Here is a 26,285-nt window from a genome sequence, read left to right as displayed (position 1 = left end):
GTATGGAGAAGGCATGGAACAGCTCATTATCCAAAGCATAGCACATCATCTGTAAAACACGGTGGAGGGAGGCAGTGTGATGGCTGCCAGTGGCACTGGGACACTCGTGTTTATTGATGATGAGACACAGGACAGAATTCTGAGGTGTTCAGAGACATCCTGTCTGCTCAAATCCAGCTAAATACAGCAGTCAAATTGATTCATGATACAGATGGACAATGACCCAAAACATATAGCCAAAGCAACCCAGGAGCTTATTAAAGCAAAGAAGTGGAAAATTCTGGAATGGCCAAGTCAGTCACCTGATCTTAACCCAACTGAGCAGACATTTCACTTGTTGAAGACTAAACTTCAGACAGAAAGGCCCACAAACAAACAGCAACTGAAAGTAAAGGCCTGGCAGAGCATTAAAAAGGAGGAAACCCAACATCTGGTGATGTCCAGGAGTTCAAGACTTCAGGCTGTCATTGTCAGCAAAGGGTTTTCAACCAAGTATTAGAAATGAACATTTGATTTCCAGTTATTTCATTTGTCCAATTACTTTTGAGCCCCTGAAATGAAGGGATTGTGTTCACAAAATGCTTTACTGGCCTCCCATTTTAATGTAATCATTTTGTTCAGCCCACTGAATTAAAGCTGAAAGTCTGCACTTCAACTGCATCGGAGTTGTTTCATTTCAAATTCATTGTGGTAATGTACAGAACCAAAATTAGAAAAAAGTTGTCTCTGCCCAAATATTTATGGACCTAACTGTACATATATAGGGATCACAACTGTTTTCTAAACATGTCCTTAAAATGCACTCCAGTTGGGGCCTAATCATAAGCTTAAAAGTTCATTATTTTTCAAGTTCAAGTTATTTTTTTCATAATCAATTTGTAGATTAATGTGCCACAGGAAATTGTGTAGTTAAAGAAAATATTTTTATATAAAAGAAAAAAAATAATAAGGTGCCTGTGTTTGTAGTTTAAAATGGGGTTTAGAGGGCACCAGTTCAAACGTAGAACAAAAGGCTACTGAATATGTGTACTCGGAGGTGACAAGAATTTTGATTTCAGAAAACATACATTGCTTTGGAAAATTAAACTTCAACTTTTAAAAATACCAAACTTATTCTTTAAATGTAATAGAACAAGAAAATGACCTGCACTTCATTTTGTGTTATTATAATTAAAACAAACACTTTCTACATCAGTGCTGTTCCCTCACCCTAACCCTAATATATTACTAAATAAATTGTGAATGATTAAAGAAAGATGGAAAATGTGTTTTTTTTATTCATACTTACATGAAGCCATTTTCTCTCTGACATTTTTCCAACGTATTTCTAACGGACGCCCCTAACTTCCTGAAGAACAGCTGCTCAGAAGGCTTTGCAGTGCTTCCTGGTCCTTTAGTTTGCTGATATTCTTTGCAGAGACCTTCTGCTTTGTTATAAACTGAAACGCAGAAAAATAGAACAGAAAATAAAACCTGTAATAATGTAACCATGTGTGCTTTCATAATAGAAAACGATTCTCATAAACCACTCAAAATGTCTGTAATAATGTCTTTCCAAATAACAGCTGATTTTTTACAATATGTTGTGACAGCACAATGGCCCAGCAGTCAGTGGCTAGCGCATAGTGACTCAAGGGTCCTAAGTCAAGTCAGGGAGCCTGCACTGGTACAGCACGTTGCCACACCCACTACACAACGAAACCGCTCAGGATCCTGGTTTGCAACCTCCCAGGCAGACATGCCTCAGGGGTCCCGTGTCCAGTTATTTATTGTGCATGTCAAGGCTGCCCGTTTTCTGTGTGTCCGCATGAGTTTTCCTTTCATGTTGGAACAACTTCTACAAGAACACACTCAGTCACAAATCCTGTTCACTCGATTTCTCTGATGTAAGAACAAGACCTCTGCCATGTATAGTCAGTATATGTAGAGTATTCAGTATTTCTTATACATACATGCCACAGAAAAACACAGAACATACTCTTTAATATCCAACATCAACATGCTAACTAAGTGGACTGTGAACTGAATTCTTACATTTTTCCGCTTCTTGCAGAGATCTGATAGCTTCTCCACATTTGTCGCTTCCTAGAAGGGTTTGTCCGTGAAAGCAGTAAGCCTGGAAGTGAGAAGAACATTAAAATTAAACACAATTAGAATTGAACGTCGGCTCAGTAACATATTCATAAAGAGAACATAAACAATGCTATACATATGGCAGCCATAACTTCAGACCTCCTGCCTAATTAAACTCTGCCCCGTCTGCAGATGCTCAGGGACTAAAAATCCGGCGTTTGTCAGTTTTAATTTTAACTGATCTCATTGCTTAATTGGCAGCCCTTTTTCCTTCTGTAATTTTTCCATCGTGAGAAGTGCAGCATTTTTGAGAGTTGCACTTATAAGACAAATGTGTATTTTATATTTTTCAATGCTCAACAACTCTTGTTTTGTCAATTTCTTTTTAATTCACTTTTATTGTGCAGTTTGCTCTCTGAAGTATATTCAGTTAATGAGAATTAATGACAAGAACAGCCAACACCAGTGCTAAAGACACACAAAGCTAAAGGACAGCTAAGTCAGGTTTACTAGCTTGGATGATGATTAGCAAGTATCACCCTAAATAACCACAGCATTAAACAAAAATATTACAGGAGCCAAGACAGGACGTGCAATATCGTTATATTTTTTTTTGTGTGTCCTCGAGATAACGGACTAATTTTATCAAGATCTCAAAGAAACAAACTTTGTTTTCTCAAAATAACAGAATAATTTTACAGAGATCTCAATAAAACAAAATATCTTTTTTTCTCAAAATTATGACATAATCATATCAAACATTTAATGTTTAGCTTATTGAAGTCACATTCTATTTGAAATGGCAGAAGAGCAGAACTGTATGCGTGATCAATCAAGGGCTGACTCAGGCTGAAATATGTTTATGCCTTAGTTTAGAAAATAATAACGTTAGTGTCCGTCATTTAAGAAGACAGTTAGCAAGGCTTCAGCTGCATAGGCGTCGCAATCTAAGTGAGCCTGATGCCAGGAGCAAAGGTAAAGTTTTGTTTTCTCGACATCTCAATAAAATGATTCCGTTATCTCAAGAAAACAAATTTTCGTTTTCTCGACATCTCGATAAAATGATTCCGTTATCTCAAGAAAACAAATTTTCGTTTTCTCGACATCTCGATAAAATGATTCCGTTATCTCAAGAAAACAAATTTTCATTTTCTCAACATCTTGATAAAATTATTCTGTTATCTCGAGAAAACAAAGTTCATTTTCTCAAGATTTCGATAAAACTAGTCTGTTATCTCGAGGAGACAATTTAAAAAAATAATGATATTGCACATCCCCTCTCGGCTTCCGTAAAATATTAAAAAGCAAAGACTTTTCCGGCGACAAGACGTGATCTTTGGAAGACAGACAGAGAGACACTTTCACGTCCCGCGAGACGGTCAAGTCACGCCATGCTTACAACCTTTGGAAGCAAGTCCCGTGATGCACATGCAGAGCAGGTTAGACAAAATGGAAGTAGGAAAATTTGAAAGTCTCAAAAAAAAATTTGAGTAAAGATCGCATTAGTGCAAACAAGCGGAAAATATTACTCGGTGAAGTAACGGAACAGCTAAAAGAGATCGCATAGTGTTTGAGGATGTCTTGGGGGAGAAGAGAGACAAGGCAGTGAGACAAAAGGACAGCTGCTGTACAGGCTTTTAAACGTTCAAAGCGCCGCACAAGATGAAGATCACGCTGCACAGGAGCAGATCGAGCAAAGAGGAGGTAAAAAAATAATAATAAAAAAAAAAACAATTTGTTTCCCATTGTATCCGCGTTTAAGAGGAGCAATCACGTCTCCTTGGGGTGCGTTCAGCCCCCCTCTTCATAATGACACGTAGCACTGGCAGGGGAGTAGGGGAAGGGGTTGGCGAACGAAGCAAGCAGGGGACAAAGCCCCCTAGTTTAGTATCATTTTTGAACTGATAAAAAGCCATCAAATAAACTGGGAACTAACAGCTTACTTAATGCAGGTCGGAGTCCAATTAAAAGAAGAAATTGGTTGGGATGAAAGCCTGCAGGCATTGGGTGCCACCAGGATGGAACCTGAGAATCACTGGTTTAACTGGTCTGTTTTTGCCCATCGCTTAGCCACAAATAACAACTTGGACTTTTTCTCAAGTCGCAATTAGATCACTTGTATAAAAGGTGTTTTAACTTTCAGTTCTTTTTTTTTTGCCAAGATATCTTTAATTTAATTAATTAATTAATTAATTAATTAATTAAAAAAAAAAAAAGTGGCTTTTAATTTCCACCATAAGACTTAAGAATGGCAGCTCTAGGACGGTTCTTTCTAATTCTTGAAGCAGCATTGTGAATTCACTTAAAACCATAAACGGGGCAATTTGAACAGCCTGCAAGTAACACACTACAGCATGATTTACCTTCACTGTACCTCAACTACTGAACGCAGTCGAATAGTCATTTAATAACACTAGAATGTACAGTGCATCCGGAAAGTATTCCCAGCGCATCACTTTTTCCACATTTTCTTATGTTACAGCCTTATTCCAAAATGGATTAAATTAATTTTCTTTCCTCAGAATTCTACACACAACACCCCATAATGACAACGTGAAAAAAGTTTACTTGAGATTTTTGCAAATTTATTAAAAATAAAAAAATTGAGAAAGCACATGTACATAAGTATTCACAGCCTTTGCCGTGAAGCTCCAAACTGAGCTCAGGTGCATCCTGTTTCCCCTGATCACCCTTGAGATGTTTCTGCAGCTTCATTGGAGTCCACCTGTGGTAAATTCAGTTGACTGGACCTGATTTGGAAAGGCACACACCTGTCTATAGAAGGTCCCACAGTTGACAGTTCATGTCAGAGCACAAACCAAGCATGAAGTCAAAGGAAATGTCCGTAGACCTCTGAGACAGGATTGTCTCGAGGCACAAATCTGGGGAAGGTTACAGAAAAATGTCTGCTGCTTTGAAGGTCCCAATGAGCACAGTGGCCTCCATCATCCATAAGTGGAAGAAGTTCGAAACCACCAGGACTCTTACTAGAGCTGGCCGGCCATCTAAACTGAGCGATCACGGGAGAAGGGCCTTAGTCAGGGAGGTGACCCAGAACCCGATGGTCACTCTGTCAGAGCTCCAGAGGTCCTCTGTGGAGAGAGGAGAACCTTCCAGAAGGACAACCATCTCTGCAGCAATCCACCAATCAGGCCTGTATGGTAGAGTGGCCAGACGGAAGCCACTCCTTAGTAAAAGGCACATGGCAGCCCACCTGGAGTTTGCCAAAAGGCACCTGAAGGACTCTCAGACCATGAGAAAGAAAATTCTCTGGTCTGATGAGACAAAGATTGAACTCTTCGGTGTGAATGCCAGGCGTCACGTTTAGAGGAAACCAGGCACCGCTCATCACCAGGCCAATACCATCCCTACAGTGAAGCATGGTGGTGGCAGCATCATGCTGTGGGGATGTTTTTCAGCGGCAGGGACTGAGAGACTTGTCAGGATAAAGGGAAAGATGACTGCAACAATGTACTGAAACATCCTGGATGAAAACCTGCTCCAGAGCGCTCTTGACCTCAGACTGGGGCGACGGTTCATCTTTCAGCAGGACAACGACCCTAAGCACACAGCCAAGATATCAAAGGAGTGGCTTCAGGACAACTCTGTGAATGTCCTTGAGTGGCCCAGCCAGAGCCCAGACTTGAATCCGATTGAACATCTCTGGAGAGATCTTAAAATGGCTGTGCACCGACGCTTCCCATCCAACCTGATGGAGCTTGAGAGGTGCTGCAAAGAGGAATGGGCGAAACTGGCCAAGGATATGTGTGCCAAGCTTGTGGCATCATATTCAACAAGACTTGAGGCTGGAATTGCTGCCAAAGGGGCATCGACAAAGTATTGAGCAAAGGCTGTGAATACTTATGGACATGGGATTTCTCAGTTTTTTTATTTTAATAAATTTGCAAAAACCTCAAGTAAACTTTTTTCACGTTGTCATTATGGGGTGTTGTGTGTAGAATTCTGAGGAAAAAAATGAATTTAATCCATTTTGGAATAAGGCTGTAACATAACAAAATGTGGAAAGAGTGATGCGCTGTGAATACTTTCTGGATGCACTGTAACTATTTTGAAATACTCTGGAATCAATCTAAAGTGCAATATCAGGCCCCACAGAACATCACCTCGTATGCCTGTACAACTTCATGATGTCTAGTCCTGTGCCCATTCTTTGCCTGTGTGTAGTTTGTATGTCCTGCCTGCGTCTCTGTAGAAGCTACTCCAGATTCCGCCCCCCATTTCCCACAAGACATCCATTTTTGGGTTTATTTCTAATTGTAAATTCTCAGTATTATCTAAGTATGGGTAAGGCAGTGTGTGAGAGAGTGGGCCCTGCTGTGACACTGAACCCCGTTATTCCTCGGTTGTCACTTGCAGGGTGCAGGGCTGTTGTGATGTAACATTTTGCATATAACTTGATAAGTATTTTGTATGTCTTTATTTGTAACTTAGGCAAAGCAATGTAATTTAGTGTTACATTAGTGAGAAGCATTCATGTTTACCCCCCCTTTAGGAATGGGTCTCTTTGAATTTTATGACAGAGTTGGGGGAAGGATGTGCCTTAAACCAGTTTGGCGAGTGTTTCTCTGCTAAAGCATTTCAGCCCCAACAAGAAAGCCAGGATGCCTAACATATGGTCTTGGGGGGGGGGGGGGGTGGCAGGATTTAAGATATTCTGCCACCTTCCCCCCCAACCCATTGGTTTGAAGTATGGCTGTTTGGAATTGGCTTGTATCAGAAGCCTTTAAGTACCATGATGTCCCATTGGCTCTAGGGGTTGGACAGAGAATCTATAAATCTGCTTGCTCAACCACATTGTCTCTCTCTTACTAACCTCTGATGATGAAGACAACACAATGAAGAGTGCAGCTCGGTAGCCATATTGAGATAGGCTTGTGGCCTGTTTTGAAGAAAGCCGAGCACCAATGATGCCTTAACTAGAGACATTTTAAATAACTAACAAGTCTGTGTGCCGCCTGAAACTACACATCACCATTTAATCAGGTTGTATGGTTGCCACTATTCAGATGTACTTTGCATATTGTTATTATTTATGAATATTATCAATAATACATTATTTAAATTGTAACTTTACTCCTGCTTGTCTCTTTACTACACCTAATTGCCAATAGATATAGAAGGGAAGGTGGGGATAAGTTATATACGATAATACTTTGTAAATAGTGGTAAGTCTGTGGGATTTGAGGCGTTCTGACAATGGCTACATATTAATAATACAAAAGGGGAAAGTCGAGTAATATAATACTCTTCCAAGACAAAACAAGGGCCATGCACTGTGACAGAGGTAAAGTCTAAACTGGCAACTTCAGGTTGAATGGCTTACTCTTCAGACTACAGTATATTAAGATTTCTCAACTTATTGGCTATATGGAAAAATAGAAACACAAAGAACATACGAAAGTGAAAGGCATACACTTAAATAAAAAACAAGAAGCTGTGAACGTCTATTGTACTCACATATGCCATATAGAAGCACTGTTTAAGCTGCAGATATTTTCTCCACTTGGTAGTGTATTCTGGTTCCAGTGAAGTAAGAGTGTGATCTGCGAGGAGCAAAGTCACAATCCTTTACTCTTTTGCTTTCAATTAAATGGGGATACAACATTTTACATAAAACATTTATTTACATACAGTAGCAGATAATCTTTAATATAAGTGACAGTGAATAGTTTAAACCTATACACACTTTATATTTTCAGCTTTTCAACAACTTTCAGACTTTTGCTTAAGCAGACAATTGTTTTCATCAGGGTAAGGTATACGGCCCTAAAGAACACAGAGCTCCTTCTGCTAACTGGCCATTCATCGACAAAACACAAGTTTATATTAAATACACCCGAGTTTCTGCTCCACTTTAAACCTTCTAGTGCAGGGGTGCCAAACTCCAGGCCTCGAGGGCCACAGTAGCTGCAGGTTTTCATTCTTACCATCTTCTTCATTAGTGACCAGTTTTTTGCTGCTGATTTACTTCTTTTAATTCACTTGACTCAGGCCCCATAGTTGTTTCTTTGTCTTTAATTAGCAGCCAAACAATAATGAGACACAAAACAGGCCACCACATGACCAGCTCCCCTGTGCCCATCACACAATATCTGAAATTAAAGAGAGGTGATGGACTTGGTAAGGTTGATCTCTCAGGTCACCAAAACATTGTGACGGTGCTCTTAGAAAGAACAGAAAAATCAACAGTTTTGGAAATGTGTGCTGTGGCAGAATGAGAGCAGCAACAAGCCATGGAATTAAATAACGGGTTTAATTAACAGCAAGAACTGGCTTCTCATTAAGAAAGTGATTGGAGTGAAATTGGTTGGAGTTTGAAGCCCCAGTTTAGCTGGTCATCTTTTGGCTCGTTTCACATCTCATTTCTACTTGGCTGTCATTTAATGAAGAAAGGAATCCATTCAGAGGGCTGAACTCTTCTAACAGGGCTATTAAAGTGATGGGGAAAAAGTTAATTAGCAGTGAAAACTGATTAGGAAAAGGGTGAGAGTGAAAACCTGCAGCCTTCCAGGCCTGGAGTTCATCACCCCTGTCCTAGTCAGTGTTTCCCAACCTCGGCCCTGGGGTCCCACACTGTGACTGCAGGTTTTTGTTCCAGTCAGATTCCTAACCAGTAACAACACCCGATAGCACTCATCTCATTTAATTAGCTGGGATTATTTTGCTTTTTATTCAACATTCAGAAAAGCACAGCAGACTGATTTTTATATTTATAAAGACATTTAGAAATATTTCTGATTTTGCTAGAGATTTAAATGCTTAATGATGCTTTTGTTGATTTCATTATATTTCGGCCTTTCTCTGTGCAGTTTTCCCACTTTGTTGTATCTTATTAATGACAATTAAAAATGAGCAGAGCAGACACGCTGGCAAACAACACGGAATAATCAAAGGTTGCAACTACTTTAGCATCAGACCCACTAATTAGTAAATAATGGATTGATTAAACAATTAGAACACCAGGAAAAGTAAAATGAAAACCGAGATGAAAATATTGTTAAAAAGAAAAAAATACATTATTCCCATATAATTGATTGGTACATTTTATTATATATATATATATATATATATATATATATATATATATATATATATATATATATATATTCATGGCATTTGTAATCTGAATCGCAATCTGATTGTATGGGTGGTTACCTACCAGGTAATGCTTGTGATTGGTCAGCAAGTCGGCTAAAATCCGCAACGGTGCCCTCTTTCAGTTGCAAGAACCAGACTATGAATGCCATGAATGTAATTACCCCGATCTACATGCTGTCAAATGAACGAATACACGCCTTAGCGCAGCGTTAGGGGCTTCGCCTCTGGTGCTGACGTTCAAGGTTCGATTCCCGAGAAGGGATGCAGTGAGTGTGTACGGCTCATGAGCCCAGAATTAGGGTGAAACACGTGTTGCGTACTCTTTGGTTAAAATAGTTTTACTGTCAAATAATGCATTCTATGATCTGCTTCTCACAACTGAAAGAGGGCACTGTGGCAGATGTTAGCCGACTTGCTGACCAACCACAAGCGTTACCTGGTAGGTAACCACCCATACAATCAGATTGTGATTCAGACTACGAATGCCATGAATGTAATTACCCCGATCTACATGCTGTCAAATGAACGAACCACACGCCGTAGCGCAGCGTTAGGGGCTTCGCCTCTGGCGCTGACATTCGAGGTTCGATTCAGTGAGTGTGTACGGCTCATGAGCCCAGAATTAGGGCGAAACACGTGTCGCGTACTCTTTGCATTATTTGACAGTAAAACTATTTCAACCATATATATATATATATATATATATATATATATATATTTATTTACCTAACTTAGTTTTCTAATTTCTATATTGTTCCCAAAATATAGAACTTGGGAAATAACACATCATTTAATTAGCCCAAGAGTCCAATTAAAAACAGAAGCTGGTGGAAACAAAAACCTGCAGCCCCAGGGGGTCCACAGGACCGAGTTTGGGAAACACTGGTGTAGTCAGTGTGAAATAAATGATAAACTAAAAATCTGTAATATTAGACAAATGATATCTAAAGGCTAAAATAACATCTGAAGAATTTATACTAGTAGAGTTATAAAGTCCATAGATAGATAGATAGATAGATAGATAGATAGATAGATAGATGTACTTTATTAATCCCCAAGGGAATCCAAAATACACAACCTTTTAAATAGAGCAGAAAATGAGTCATGATAGTCATTCAAAATATGATTTAATCTTTTTAGTTATACAGTATAAGCAGTGAATGTGCTGTACCCCTAATTCTCCATTCAGATTTGCAGGAGATACAGTCCAGGTCTTGGGGGCAGCGACATGTTGAGTGGAAAGGCTCTTAGTTCATCTTCAACTTGTTGTGAGTCAAATGTGCATTGTCATTGTGCAGTAGCTTTATATTGTTTGCCTGTAACTGACCCAAACATGAAGGGAGGCTGATATGTCGATAAAATACCATCTTACAGGGGCTATCCTGTTGGGTAGCATCTGATCAATGATAAGCCCCCTGTTATACTGTTACACTATCCTCATGTGTTTAGGCCACCTAAAATTGAGGTAGAGGTTTAGGAAGCATAATGTCATTGCAGGCGAGTACACCTGCCTATCTTGTCAACTTGGGATGACATACATCCTGACAAGCAGTGGCTACAAGATGACTCCACTCTGGAGACAAGTACAAAAATGACACATTTTAATGAAAATTGAAATTATATTACCTACTAGCCATCCCCCACGTCTCCTCCCGTGTAATAGTGAAACAGAACTGTGAGGGGCTCCCTACTCCTGACGTCACACTTCCCCCTCTCCTCGGCCCACAGCCTCCATCTCAGATTAGCGTGAATACATGTATATCGCTCCTGCAAGCAAACTTTGATTCTTAGCACAATGAGAGAAGTTACAAAATCAACCAGAATGTAAAAACCCAATCTAAATCCATTAAGTAGTTCTCTCGTTCGCTAACTAAGCAGAGTTAAGGTTATGCCCCGAGGCTGGCGCATGAGTGAGGAGGGCCCCACGCCTCTCTGTCTCTCTTGGATTTGCACAAATAAATCGGTATCACAAGTGAATTAAGATAGTCGCAAAATCAACCAGAATGTTCAAGCAAATTATAGTAAAAAAAAAAGCCTGATCTAAATCCGTGAAGTAGTTCTCTCATTTGCTAGCTAAGTAGAGGTGAGATACGCTAAGTAGAGGTGAGATACGCCCTGAGGCTGGCGCATGAGTGAGGAGGGACCCATCCCCTCAGCCCACAGCCTCGGTCTCGGATTTGTGCAAATAAATCAGTACCACAATTGGACTCTGATACTTAGCGTGATAACAGATGTCGCAAAATTAACCGAAATGTTCAAGAAAATTCTAGAAAAAAGCCCAATCTAAATCCGTGAAGTAGTTCTCTCGTGAAAAGCGGACAGACAGACAGATGTTGGATTATTATATACTGTATATATATGCACACATACAGAGAGAGAGATATTGCCATAATAATAAAACAAAATGTGAACTCACCTGCCTTATGGTAGAAATTAGCCGTTTCAAACGCCAAAGCTGCAATTAAACTTGCATTATGCTTCAATTCAATGGCTCTTGCAATTGTCACTTTAAGGAAAGAAAACAAGTTTTGCTTATTAAATGCCAAGGTGTCATTTTTCTTACTGTTTATTCAATTGTGGGGTGTAGTGACAAACAATCGACCCACCTAAGCTACAGTTTTTGGGATGAGTAAAAATTGGGAGCACCAAGGGAAAACCCATGCAGGCACATGGAAAAGACGTCTGCTCCACTCAAACAGCAAATTACACAAGTAATGGCAATGAACAAATAAAATGTGATAATATAATACAACAACATTTAAGATGAATTCATTAAACACGACCGTTTTAAATTCAATTTCAGTTGCCTTTTCTTTTTAGGTTTGCTTGCCACACATCACTCTAGTCTTGATTTGTGATATTGCTGGAAGGAGGCCAGTTTTGTTGCTAAAACAACATGCATGTCCTGTACCATCCATATTCAAAGCCACTTAATCCAAAGCAAGGTCACCAGGGTGGCGAGTGACAATCCCAGCAACAAAAAGCACAGGTGAACCCTAAAGAGGCGCCACTCTACCGCAGGACGCACTGCTACTTAAAACTCAAACAGGCCAGTTGCTCATTAACTTAGCGTATACTATTTTTTAAACTTTCTCATTTTTCTCTAGTTGGACTATGAAGTAACTTTATTATATGCAATGTTACTTTCTTCAAATAAAATAAATAAAAATGAGGAAACAAAAACCATCTTTATATATAATACGCTACCGTCTGTCCAAGATTTTAAATCACCTGTAGCTCGCAAACCATTTCACCTACTGAACTGGAATTTGGTACACATATACTACGTGATGTCTACTATCTGCTTCCGGGGTAATGATTTTTATTACTCTTTGTTTTATTGTAGAATCAACTTTTGGCAGCACGCAACAGGGTGGCTGTACGGTGCATTCGTACATGCACCATTCTCATTCCCTACCACCTCTTCATATCTTTAATCATTCTTGAGGCAGATTGAACACTTAAGTGCCAGCTTAAGTGAAAAATTAAGAAAAACGTACTAAGTAATTGCAACACAAAAACTAACTTAATCAATTTTAATGTGAAAAGTTGCCGACGAAAAATGAGAAGCAGCGGGCCGCTAGGATGGAGAAAAGAAGAAGAGCTGCTCAGGAAGCAGCAAACAAATGCTAAACAGACACAGAGAAAGAGTATGAAAACTAATGCTCAAGTCAAGTGTATTCACTGCACATTATCATGCAGTACTCCATTACTGGTATACTATAATATAAAGTAAGTGGTAAGAAAACTAAAGCATACACAGCAGTAACACACAGGTAGCAGCATTAACCGCTAGGCCCATTGTGCCTGCCCAAACTTTGAATTCTGTAACAATTACTCCTCAGTTACATGTATTTTTTTTAAGGCCTGTCACGTTGATATTGAACATAAATGAGGTTCTCCACATTTTTGTTTTTGGAATCACTCAAAAAATAAATAAAAATAAAAATACACCAAGCAAAGTGAGCTATTTTAATAATTGTCTTCCTTTTTGCAGTAAATACATCTTTAAAAGTACTGGAAGCATTTAATAAATGGTTGATGGATACATTACCACATCAATGTAATGACTATATAGTGTGGTGTTCTGCGTCCTTACTTTATTTTTATTAGATAAACTTACATAAAAAATGGGTTTGTGACCCCATGGCTTTGTGAATTTGGCAAGGCATGGAGTTAACAAGGCACAAGTGTAGCACAGAGATGATCTCCCAGGCCTATTAGCGTATAGAGGATCTCTATTCTGAACGGCTCATTCTATCTCAGCACACAAAACGTTTCCCTGCAATAAGCTTTGTTCCATGTCGTTATCCTGATGAAAAGAGCTATTCATAGATGTGAATAGAGTGTCATTCAAACACTTCTCTGCTAACATAAAGAAACCCAGGAACAGATCCCTCACCGTGACACTGGCACTACTGTATTAGTCAGTGCGATTCACATCTGGCCTAATGGATTTGTAGACACATGGCTGGTTTTTGAGACGGGCCCTCACATTACCATAAGTAAGCAGTGGCTAGGAGTTAAATGCACAGATTAGAGCTGCCTTTTACGAGGAAGGATTTCAAGGTGGGGAAGGATTCGGGTAGTGGCTCTGCAACCCACTTGTCTTAACTTCCATCCTCAGCCAGGAAGAACCAAATCTGGAGGAAGTCCAGTGCCTCTGCCTCCAGCTCTGCTTCTGATCCTGCAAGCACAAAACCCCAAAGAAGCAGGAAAGCGGGTGTCATTTTAAGACAAACAGCAGAAAGAAAGGATCTCTTTGTGAATTGATTATGTGTAAAACTAGGGGGCTTTGCCCCCTGCTCGCTTTGCTTGCCAACCTCCAGCCTGTGCTACGCGCTAGCCTCTTTGTGGCTCTGCCGCTCGCATATGAGGATGCCGATGTACAATTTAAACAGATAGTTATATTATGCATATGTACCAATTCCCATGAAAATAACAAACTATTTTACATTACAGCGAGTAATTAACCATATTTAAAAAAAAAAAAGAGTAAAATTTAATAATTTACAAGTAAATTATGTTTCATGTTACATTAGGGTTATTCATTGCATTATACGATTTCGTTCTTTTTAGCTTTGAAATTAACACGCAAATACTTTTTAAACTTACACTTTTACTGTAAAACTTCAGTAAAAACAATTTTTTGAATAAAAGCTTCGTCGATATCACATTGAATTTTGATTCCGTGTTTGGACTTTCATCGTGACAATGCAATATATAACTGCCTGTGATTGAATTTAGTTTCTTTCTCTCTATTAAATCAACTGACTTTTTCAAACGTTTGTCCCTGTGATTTAATTGTCTTTGCAAAAGCTATTCTCATGGGATAATGTGAAAGTTTTAATACAAATGGCATATCAAGATCTCCTTTGTTGTCTAATGTCATTAGTGAAGTTGGACTACATTGCCTTTCTTGGATACATCCTTCTTTCTACAGTAATTTGTGTGGTGGAAGACCAGACAGTGTTAATGACTATAGATATTCTTCATGATATTGTAAACTGATGTTTTCATCTTCCGCACCATCACCACCAACTGTTTCAGCAGAGTCTAGTGATACACATTTAACAAATTTGCAGTGTAACTGATCGACATTTTTGGAGTTAATTTGTTTAACTTCATCGTTTCTCGGTGCTAGGATTGCTCGTGGACTCATTTTTACTGTTGATAGCCCTTTGTGATGAAATTCTTCAATAAGATTTGGACATAATTCTTTAATTGGGAATGTAAAGTGAGGAATACATTAAATTTATAAGAGCTGACAAAAGCATTCACACGAATGAGTGGTGAGATTACTGTAGGCGTGGTTGAATACGGTTGAGAGTAGGGTGGGACATAAAAAAATCTCATGGCCAAAGTCTCACGGGACTTGAAAAAAAAGTCTTCTCTCATCCCAGGATTTTTTTATATAATAGAGAGATATCTCTAACTTCAAACTGTTATTTTTAACTCCCACCTTTGGCTAATAAACGGGGATTTCACCCCAAAGCATTACACTTTAATTCCTTCCTGTTTTAGTTGAAGACCTATTCATAGATCTGAATATTTATTTTTGTACAAAATCCTTAAGTCTGGGCAATATTTTTCCTCTTCTCCAATGTACGTGTGTGTGTGTGTGTTTCTGAGCCAATGATGTCAACTTTTGATTTATTGTTTATCGCTGACAGGAGTAGAAGTCTTTAAGAACACGACCATCCATTTTCTAATACATTTTATTTGGCGCAGATGACACAACTCTTGCATTATGCTAACAGTTATTTGTAGTGAAGAAACACATACCTTCCTGTGCCTCTGCTTGGCATTGCACAATGTATGTGTCTATTACGCGGGCTTCCAGATCTCTCCCTTTCTCAGCAGGTGTTATGAGGCGAGGCACTTGGATTTCCTGAATAAAAAAAAATATATATTTAACCACCTATGGAAAAAAATCTGACCTAACCACCTCTGAAATCTACTTGGTTCTCCTTGTTCACATGTCAGGAGAACTCGGTAAATGACTAGATCAGTAACATTCACAAATAACAGTCTGTGGAAACAGGATGAAGATCTTGAAAGGTATGCTAAAAGTTTGCAGCCACCAGTGTCGTGGTATTATTTGCTAGAGGAGGAGGAGGAGGGTTGCCACACCTACCACATGACGAACCACCTGGATTGGGACCCGAGTACAGCCACACAACGGGTGACACCTCAGCACCACTCTGGAGCAGTGTGAGGATTTGTACGGTGGCTGGAGTGTCAGTCCTGCCACCCACCCCCAAGGTTTCCATGCAAGTTGAAGGACCTGCTGGCAGGGCTGGGTGCAGGTTAGCGTCACATCCAGGATAAAGCAATTGCAAGTTACGGGCCTTATATCTGTTTAGTTTGTTAAAGCTGGATCACATATAAAAACACTTTATTTGAAGTAATTGATATATATTACTAGGTGTGCCTTTGAGATATATACATTTTAGTTCTTAATGCAGCTACTTTAGGTAATACAGGGTGGCCCTACAAAAAAGTGGCCCACTCCACCGAGATGACTCCCATCTCGACTGCCGCCGGATAGGCAGCTGCGGTCGTGTCTGAAACGGGCACAGAGACGTATTGACGCCCAAGGAGCTCACTTGCAGCATCTTCTGTGAATGGGAGTACCAAATTTGATAGTTTTTTCTCTTCACCACGTAATGCGGTTGTCTCGGTGGAGGTGGGCTACTTTATCGCGGGCCACCCTGTACAAACACAAATGCAGTATTTAGCAAATATGCATATGTTGTCAGATACTTAAACAATTAGTTTTGAAGAAAATATTGTTTTGTCATATTACGAGTCTCATATTTCCATTTAAAAACTTAAAATTCGCCACTATAGCTAAGAGACAGCACTAATTAATATAAATGCACACATGATGTCAGAACAAAAAATAATTATACCTTTACATTCTTGAAGATTCCTGCTGCAGTTTTTAAGCTTCTATGGACATCTTTTGCTTCACTTTCTGTAATGCTAAAATAAAATTAAAGAAAAATAAATAATCAGGCCATAATCACAATAATGGTCACAGAATATACAGATGATGACAGTCATTTCATTTGCATACTTACTCCTCTTTTCCTGCCAGCCTTGAAGAAAATTTTGTAAACCACAGAGCAACGTTAAATCCCATTGAAGCCAACTCAAAAACTGCATCTTGCTGAGCACTATTTAAAAATGGAATATAAAGCAGATACAGATTTATTTTTTAATAATTGAATAAACGTTAAAGCAAATAAACATACAGTTTTACATAAAAGGCCAAAAATATTCAGTCTAACTTTTGGAGTTAAATCAATAGAAGTTCACAAAACACTTGATAAAAAAATGATTTTAAAAAAGCTAATTTGATAGTGGATTATACAGTGCATCCAGAAAGTATTCCCAGCGCTTCATCACTTTTTCCACATTTTGTTATGTTACAGCCTTATTCCAAAATGGATTAAATTCATTTTTTTCCTCAGAATTCTACACCCAACACCCCATAATTACAACGTGAAAAAAGTGTGCTTTAGGTTTTTGTAAATTTATTAAAAATAAAAAAACTGAGAAAGCACTTGTACGTAAGTATTCACAGCCTTTGCCATGAAGCTCAAAATTGAGCTCAGGTGCCTCCTGTTTCCCCTGATCATCCTTGAGATGTTTCTGCAGCTTCATTGGAGTCCACCTGTGGTAAATTCAGTTGACTGGACCTGATTTGGAAAGGCACACACCTGTCTATAGAAGGTCCCACAGTTGACAGTTCATGTCAGAGCACAAACCAAGCATGAAGTCAAAGGAATTGTCTGTAGACCTCCGAGACAGGATTGTCTCGAGGCACAAATCTGGGGAAGGTTACAGAAAAATGTCTGCTGCTTTGAAGGTCCCAATGAGCACAGTGGCCTCCATCATCCGTAAGTGGAAGAAGTTCGAAACCACCAGGACTCTTCCTAGAGCTGGCCGGCCATCTAAACTGAGTGATCGGGTGAGAAGGGCCTTAGTCAGGGAGGTGACCAAGAACCCGATGGTCACTCTGTCAGAGCTCTAGAGGTCCTCTGTGGAGAGAGGAGAACCTTCCAGAAGGACAACCATCTCTGCATCAATCCACCAATCAGGCCTGTTTGGTAGAGTGTCCAGACGGAAGCCACTCCTTAGTAAAAGGCACATGGCACCCCACCTGGAGTTTGCCAAAAGGCACCTGAAGGACTCTCAGACCATGAGAAAGAAAATTCTCTGGTCTGATGAGACAAAGATTGAACTCTTTGGTGTAAATGCCAGGCGTCACGTTTGGAGGAAACCAGGCACCGCTCATCACCAGGCCAATACCATCCCTACAGTGAAGCATGGTGGTGGCAGCATCATGCTGTGGGGATGTTTTTCAGTGGCAGGGACTGGGAGACTAGTCAGGATAAAGGGAAAGATGACTGCAGCAATGTACAGAGACATCCTGGATGAAAATCTGCTCCAGAGCGCTCTTGACCTCAGACTGGGGCGACGGTTCATCTTTCAGCAGGACAACGACCCTAAGCACACAGCCAAGATATCAAAGGAGTGGCTTCAGGACAACTCTGTGAATGTCCTTGAGTGGCCCAGCCAGAGCCCAGACTTGAATCCGATTGAACTTCTCTGGAGAGATCTTAAAATGGCTGTGCACCGACGCTTCCCATCCAACCTGATGGAGCTTGAGAGGTGCTGCAAAGAGGAATGGGCCAAACTGGCCAAGGATAGGTGTGCCAAGCTTGTGGCATCATATTCAACAAGGCTTAAGGCTGGAATTGCTGCCAAAGGGGCATCGACAAAGTATTGAGCAAAGGCTGTGAATACTTATGGACATGGGATTTCTCAGTTTTTTTTATTTTTAATAAATTTGCAAAAACCTCAAGTAAACTTTTTTCACGTTGTCATTATGGGGTGTTGTGTGTAGAATTCTGAGGAAAAAAATGAATTTAATCCATTTAGGAATAAGGCTGTAACATAACAAAATGTGGAAAAAGTGATGAAGCGCTGGGAATACTTTCCGGATGCACTGTATAGTTTGCCGTGTGAATTACAAGTCCAGAGGATTTATGACGAAACCACATTAAGGTTATGGAAGTTCTGTTAGACTACATACGAGACTTTAGGCTTTGCCCCATTAGGAAACCTTAAGAGGTGAATTATTTCACTTCAGCGCCATAAGGGTATGCTGGTTGAATTTAAATTTTGCACATACATTAGTGACGCTGTATGAGGAAATATTTATAAATAATAATTCTTTGCATTTCTATAGCGCTTTTTTCACTACTCAAAGCGCTCAGCAATTGCAGGTTAAGGGCCCAACAGAGCAGAGTCCCTATTGGCATTTACGGGATTCGAATTGGCAACCTTCCGATTGCCAGTGCAGATCCCTATGCAGTAAACACCTGCCATTTGATTGTTTTATTAACATCTGCTTTATATTTGTGGGTGGAAGAGATGGCATCCAGCAGTCCTGTGAAAGAACTGGTGTGCCGTCCAGGGCTGCGACTTGTTTTGTGACAAAAGGTGTTAGAATGGGCCCTGGTATCTCCAACCCTGAACTGGACTCAAAGGACTGGATTGCATCGTTGCATGTTCTTAAGATATCTCAACACTGCTAAAACCTAAATATAACCCTGTGATTTTAACGAAAGCTGTAACGGCTCTCTAAAAGGTCCCATTTTTTATTGGCCATTGCACTCGTTTTCATTAGTTTCCATGGTCCACTTAGTTGCTTTCATCTTACAGCTCCATTTTCTTTACTGCCATATTTTTCCACTAGTAAAGGTACGGTTCTTGTCCTACTGCTCCCAATTTTAGTGCAGACTACATTGTATTAATTAATTATCCTTTTAAATTCCCCTGTCCAATGATGCAATGTACATTTCGAGGTTTTCTTGAAAAAAAAGATTATATCTAAAATGCATATTTTACATCTCGCCTGAAGAAGGGGCCTGAGTTGCCTCGTAAGCTTGCATATTGTAATCTTTTTAGTTAGCCAATAAAAGGTGTCATTTTGCTTGGCTTTTCTCTACATTCATAATGGCTAACACGGTACAACACCCTAATACTAAAATGCATATTATAATAAATAAATGAATATTACTACAAGAAAAATCATTTGAAGCTTAAGAAATGTTCACATGAATTCTACAAAAAATGAATATGATTTAATGTCGGAAAAAGGTAAAACAAAAAAAGTGCAAGCAAGCAAACTCTTTTACATTTGTATTTTTGGCACAGTCTCTAAAAAATAAAAAAACATTTCTATGAGGATAATGAAACATACAAAATCTCACCTTGTAGAATTTCCTTGTAAAGTGTCTGTCCATTTAAAATTCTGAATGAAGCGCAACTTATTCTCCTGAGTTGTACCATCAAGCGAATTTATGAAGCCTGTTTAAAATAATAAGCAAAACACTCCGGTCAGCCCTCTCATTTCTAATATGACTGGCAGTTCCAATCAATGTAGAAAACCAACAGAGGATTTTGATAAATATTGTGAATTGAAATACAACAAACACACCATCAGAAATACAAAATAAGACTGAAACACTGTAACCATCAATTACTTTCACTGTAAAAATGTGATACCTTAAAACAGGTAACCCGTCTTTAAAGTCATATTTAGGGTATACTGTATATCGAAGCAAAATGAACTACAGCACATCTTCTTAAATCTCTCTATTATAAAAAAAAAATCTTGAGACAAGACGAGACAAGATCTTTTGAAGAGAGACAGAGAGACACTTTCACATCCTGCGAGACGGTCAAGTCACGTCACGTCACACTTACAACCTTTGGAAGTAAGTCTCGTGAGACGGTGGCATTTGCAAGTCACTCCCCACTTACCACCATTTTCAAACAACACTACCGCTCAGTTATTGGAATGCTTTTGGCAGACACACTTCCTGTGCTCTCGGCCCTTAAAAATTTTATATGTTCTAAATGACACATCAACGACTAAGTGAAGAAGAAAGAGCAGTGTGTGTCAAAAAGGGACTCAAAAGCGCTGGAGAGAAAAGAATGCAAAAAAGAAAGCCCTGGGGCCGGAAAAAGAAAGTGGAACGTCGTAACGAATTCAAAAACGTTGGCGTGATACACATGCAGAACAGGTTAGAGATAATGGAAGAAGGAAAATTCGAAAGTCTCAAAAAAATGATAGTAAAGATCACATTGGTGCTAACAAACGTAAATTATTACTCGGTGAAATAACGGAACAGCAAAAAGAGATCGCATAGTGTTTGAGGGTGTCTCGGGGAGAAAAGAGACAAGGCAGTGAGACAAAAGGACAGCTGCTGTTCAGGCTTTTAAACACTCGAAGTGCCGCACGTGATGAAGATCACGCGGCACCACAGCAGCAGCAGCTAATCGAGCAAAGAGGAGGTTAAAAAATTAAATAAAAAAACATTTGTTTTCCATTGTATCAGCGTTTAAGAGGGGGTGTCTCCTTGGAGTGCGTTCAGCCCCCCTCTAACCAGGCCCGGGGCCAGAAAAAGACAAAGAGTAGATGACAAAGTAGAACGTCGTAAAGAATTCAAAAACTTTGGCGCGATACACATGCAGAGCAGGTTAGAGATAATGGAAGTAGGGAAATTCGAAAGTCTCAAAAAAATGATTGTAAAGATCGCATTGGTGCTAACAAACGTAAATTCTTACTCGATGAAATAATGGAACAGCGAAAAGAGATCGCATAGTGTTTGAGGATGTCTGGGGGAGAAGAGAGACAAAAGGACAGCTGCTGTACAGGCTTTTAAAGGTTCGAAGTGCCGCACAAGATGAAGATCACACAGCACAGGAAGAGCAGCAAGCCAGCTGATCGAGCAAAAAAATATGCATTTGTTTCCCATTGTATCAGTGTTTAAGTGGGGGTGTCGGAGGGGCGCTCGTGTTGGTGAGTGAAGCAAGCAGGGGGCACAACCCCCCTAGGGAAAAAAAAAATGAGATTGATAAGATTACATCTTTATTGTCACATTCACTGTTACAGCATAATGAAATTCTTGATGGGTGCAGGAAAATATATAAAGGCAGTAAGACAATAAGATAATAACGTATAATAAACACAAACAATAAGTTTAGCAGAAGAACGGCCTAATGTACACAGTGTAGAACTGAACTGCACAGACATCCTGCACTGTGAAAAGAAATCAGAACAAACGTACTTATTCTGCTACAAATTAAAATTATTAACTTATGCTAAAATTGAATACATTACAACATGGCTTGAATAAAGACAAGAGTTTTATGGCCAGATATGAGGATTGTTTACATCTCTCAGAATGATAGACAACCCGACTACAGATCCACGTTGTTTTGAAAAACTCATTACAAACTTCTAAAGACGTTGGTGGACAGTTATCTTATCCAAAGATCTTGACCATACATTGTGCTTCTCTCTCTTGTTAAATTAACCGTAGCCTGAATGAATCTATTAATTTTTTACATTTAAAATTTCTCATTTAAAGATTTACCAATGTTGTTTCTTGTCCTAGAGTGTCTATATAAACATAGGAAACTTCAGTTTCTGTATTACATCTCGCCTGAAGAAGGGGCCTGAGTTGCCTCAAAAGCTTGCATATTGTAATTTTTTTAGTTAGCCAATAAAAGGTGTCATTTTGCTTGGCTTTTCTTTATATATCCAGAAAAACAAGTAACCACTCCAACCAAAATTGTGGGTCTGACTCAATCCATTTTAAAGTGAACTTTGTAATGAGGCGAGATGTACAGCAGGCTACTTCACATTCACGTCCCTCATATGTCACCTGCACATGGCCAGTGACCCTGAATGAGCTCTCACTCGATTCACTGAACGTGTTGGGATTTCAAGGAGATGAGTCACACTTGACATTCTTTAGTCACCGTGCTTTCACCAGACTCCTCCCACCCACTTTGGCTTTTGGTTCAACCACAGCTGCAGCAGCTAACGTTTTTGCCTGCAGGTACCACTTAATCAAATCCAAATTACTCAGAAGTACATCATATGAATTAACACTAAATAATTATGTATACATTGCATTTTGATTAGGACCGTATCTGGGCATATTACATTTCACAAAATATGATTAATTTTCAAAAATAAACTAAATTATACACTGCATAGCAAACATAGATAAGGAATACCCAACCTTGAAGAAGTGAGAAGTATGCGTCAGTTGCATTTTTCATCATGTCTGCGTTACATGTGACATCTGTGAACAGTTCCAGTAGACGTGCCCGAGATGCCTTTAGGTCACTAAACATAATCATAAATGAAATATATAAAAATTTCAAACAGACAGTGTTAAAATAAATGTCACATTTCATATTCCTAAAATATATAAATTATTGAGAACAATGTGATAGACACTCTTTCGATTAAAAAAAATGTGTTGGGTAAATATGTGCTTTGTGTAAGTTGCTGAATATTTCACCACAGTGCTTAAGTGATATTACCATTTCCTTGATTACATTATTTCTGCAATTTAAGGAGAGCTACTTGTCATAATCTTATCTGAGGGACTAACTACAGCTGCATTTGTTTGTTGCGTAAGAAGTACGGATTTCTTTCCTATGAACGTAACCATTGAAAGATGGAGAAGCCAGTGAACATCACACATATTTACAGCTACGCTTTCAGAAGTCTTACAGCCCTGTTGAGCATACCCTGTGAAAGATCTAACCAGCCTCCCTCCACACCGTACATTTCAGCCAGCGAAAAACATTCAAATCGCAATTGTAGTTAGTTGGCATGTAGTTAAATGCATTTATTTGGGCACCAGCTAGAGCCAATAACACAAAAAGACAAGCAACTAAGACACAAAATACCAAGTGGAAAATGCCACATACTATAAAAGACATGCATATGATAGGTACAAAGAGTTTATCCATCCCGCTATATCACGGGGGTCTGCTGGAGCCAACACATGGCGCGAGGCAGGAACAAATCCCAGGAAGGGCGCCAGCCCACCACAGGGCACACACACACACCCCCACACACTAAGCACACACTAGGGACAATTTAAAAAGAGTTTATTTTCCTTTAAATACTGATAAAAGCTTTTTAAAGTGTCGATAGTTTAATGGTTTCAGATTCAACTGTCCAAGGTTAGCCACATATTGAACTGACACTAAAATACATAACCACATAATTAACATCATTTCAATCCATTCAGGAAAGTAACATTTTTATCATACTATATAAGTTTGCATACAGAATAAAGCAATCAAGCTGTCAGGTATAAACTGGCTACACGCAATACAAATTGGTCCTTTATGAAACATTTAAGTTTGCATCCTTATTTTCGTGCCATGTGTGGAAGGAAAGCAGTAGAGTTTTAGCACATCTTACTGTTATATTAACATTCTCAAACAGCCTCATCCAATTCAGGGCTGTGGGGTAACAGACCCAATCATGGCAGCACTGGGCACAAGGTAAGAAACAGCCCTGGGCAGGATGCCACTTCATTTACTTTTAGATGTATTTATCTGGCCGACGCCTTTATCCAAGGCGACTTACAACATTTATGTTCCAATTGGTTACATTTTTTAGTTTTCCAATTGGGGTACAGGCGGGTCAAGTGACCAGCTCAGGGTCACACAGTGGTGTCAGTAGTGGGATTACCGATAGACCCACTCATGATCACAACTCCACAAGGCTAGTTAGGAATTGGGGATACAGACACCAGTCTATGATTACACAAATTTAAACTTGTTTAAAAATCTGCCAGGTAAAGAGTAGTGGGCTCTCTATATATTGTAAGGTTTCTAAACTCTTTGGGGTTCCCCCACAATGGGACGACATCCCAAAGAATGATCCCTGTGTCTATGGAAGATAGCCTGTCGGTTGCCTTCTTCACAACCGCTGTGGCAGTTCACTGTAAAAACAAATCTGAAAAGATCGCGGTCACGCTATGAGCACCTGCCGTCGATGGGTGATGCAGGGAACAGGACTACTTGGCCACTAACCTGGGCACAACCCTGCCGGATTGCTGTATAGGACAGCAACAGATAACCGTGCTAAAGTACTGAGACTCAGCCTCGTGTTTTGGGGCTCAAGACAGGGACTCGCACGTCACAATATCTCTCTATTATGATAAATAAAATCTGGGGACGAGACAGGACTTTTTCAGAGAGACACTTTCACGTCCGTTGAGACGAGACTTTGTGCCAAGAGATTTAACCAGGCCCAGGGCCGGAAATAAAAGACAAAGAGTAGATGACAAAGTAGAACGTCGTAAAGAATTGAAAAATGTTGGCGCAACACACATGCAGAGCAGGTTAGAGATAACGAAAGTATTAAACTTCAAAACTCTCAAAAAAATTATAGTAAAAATCACATTAGCACAAACGGAAATTATTAAATCGGTGAAATAACGGAACAGTGAAAAGAGATCAAATATATGGACATAAGTGAAATGTCAGTAAGTATGTAGATATTGTAAGGTTTTAAAGTTTAAGTCAGAGACTTGCAGATCATCTAATTCATGTTGTCATCAGGGAAAAGTAGTGTTTCTTCGCAACAAAGAGGCGTATCCATGAAAATTAAAAGATTTGGTGAAAGTGAAATCCACATACGCGAGCAACACAGACGTGAAGTGGCTGGTGTGTAGCGCAGTCCGGAGGGTTGGCGAGCAAAGCCCCCTAGTGTATATATATATATTAAAAAAACACACAACATACAACACTTACTTGCAGATTTTATTTGCTCCAGTGCTTGATGCCACTCCATAAAAACTGAAAGAAACAGGAGCTGTAGCTTTCAAAGGATTTCTGTGAAACCAGTGCGTCATTGTAGAAGAGTGGGGGGAATCCTCTCTTTAAAATAGGTTTCCAGCTGCAAAAGAAAGAATGAAAGGATTAGATGATAACGCCCTCTGACCCCCGAAGCTCATGCGAAAAGACAATTTCCTCTCAGGGATTAACAAATTATATCAAAAAAATGTGTGAAATGTAGGCTAGTTATGTTTCAGCAATTAAAATAAAAACAAAACAAAACAATACAGTATTTTAAAAGACTTTCACTAGTAAATAATTCTAATAAGTACAATGTCATAGCATTCTGCTCAAACCAAGAACAGTTCAAAACACCCCCATTCAGGATGGAACAAATCCTGTACATGGTGAAATGCAAAATATCTACTCATATTATATATATATATATATATATATATATATATATATATATATATATATATATATATATATATATATAGTTGAAATAGTTTACTGTCAAACAATGCAAAGAGTACGCGACACGTGTTTCGCCCTAATTCTGGGCTCATCAGGTGTACACACTCACTGCACTCCCTTACAGGAATTGAACCTCGGACGTCAGCCCACGGCGTGTGGTTCGTTTATTTGACGGCATGTAGATCGGGGTAATTACATTCACGGCATTCGTAGTCTGAAGCATTACCTGGTAGGTAACCACCCATACAATCCACTTCAGACTACAAATGCCGTGAATGTAAATTACCCCGATCTACATGCTGTCAAATAAACGAACCATACGCCGTGACGCAGCACTAGGGGCTTTGCCTCTAGCGCTGACGTCCAAGGTTCAATTCCCCGAGAGGGGGTGCAGTGAGTGTGCACGCCTTATGAGCCCAGAATTAGGGCGAAAC

General features: G+C 39.4%; 1 protein-coding gene across 3 annotated transcripts in view; it reads right to left on the bottom strand.

The window, feature by feature from the left end:
• The window catches only part of brox (BRO1 domain and CAAX motif containing), a 445,085-nt gene that overhangs the window by 408,401 nt on the left and 10,399 nt on the right, over positions 1 to 26,285 (bottom strand). For all 3 annotated transcript variants that reach the window (XR_007933582.1, XM_028820940.2, XM_028820939.2), the window contains exons 2-11: positions 25,351 to 25,495; positions 22,809 to 22,915; positions 19,983 to 20,079; positions 16,779 to 16,874; positions 16,608 to 16,680; positions 15,478 to 15,583; positions 11,609 to 11,698; positions 7,552 to 7,637; positions 2,035 to 2,116; positions 1,289 to 1,439 (exon numbers count right to left, since the gene is read on the bottom strand). Coding sequence is in view for 2 of the 3 variants with exons in the window: in XM_028820940.2 (XP_028676773.2) it covers positions 1,289 to 1,439; positions 2,035 to 2,116; positions 7,552 to 7,637; positions 11,609 to 11,698; positions 15,478 to 15,583; positions 16,608 to 16,680; positions 16,779 to 16,874; positions 19,983 to 20,079; positions 22,809 to 22,915; positions 25,351 to 25,451 (989 nt within the window). In the remaining variant the exon portion in view is untranslated. The remainder of the gene's footprint in view (positions 1 to 1,288; positions 1,440 to 2,034; positions 2,117 to 7,551; positions 7,638 to 11,608; positions 11,699 to 15,477; positions 15,584 to 16,607; positions 16,681 to 16,778; positions 16,875 to 19,982; positions 20,080 to 22,808; positions 22,916 to 25,350; positions 25,496 to 26,285) is intronic.

This window comes from Erpetoichthys calabaricus, chromosome 15 (assembly GCF_900747795.2).
Source record: "Erpetoichthys calabaricus chromosome 15, fErpCal1.3, whole genome shotgun sequence".
Lineage (NCBI taxonomy): Eukaryota > Metazoa > Chordata > Cladistia > Polypteriformes > Polypteridae > Erpetoichthys > Erpetoichthys calabaricus.
Note: the sequence above shows the minus strand (reverse complement) of the source record. Positions and strands in the feature narration are given on the sequence as shown.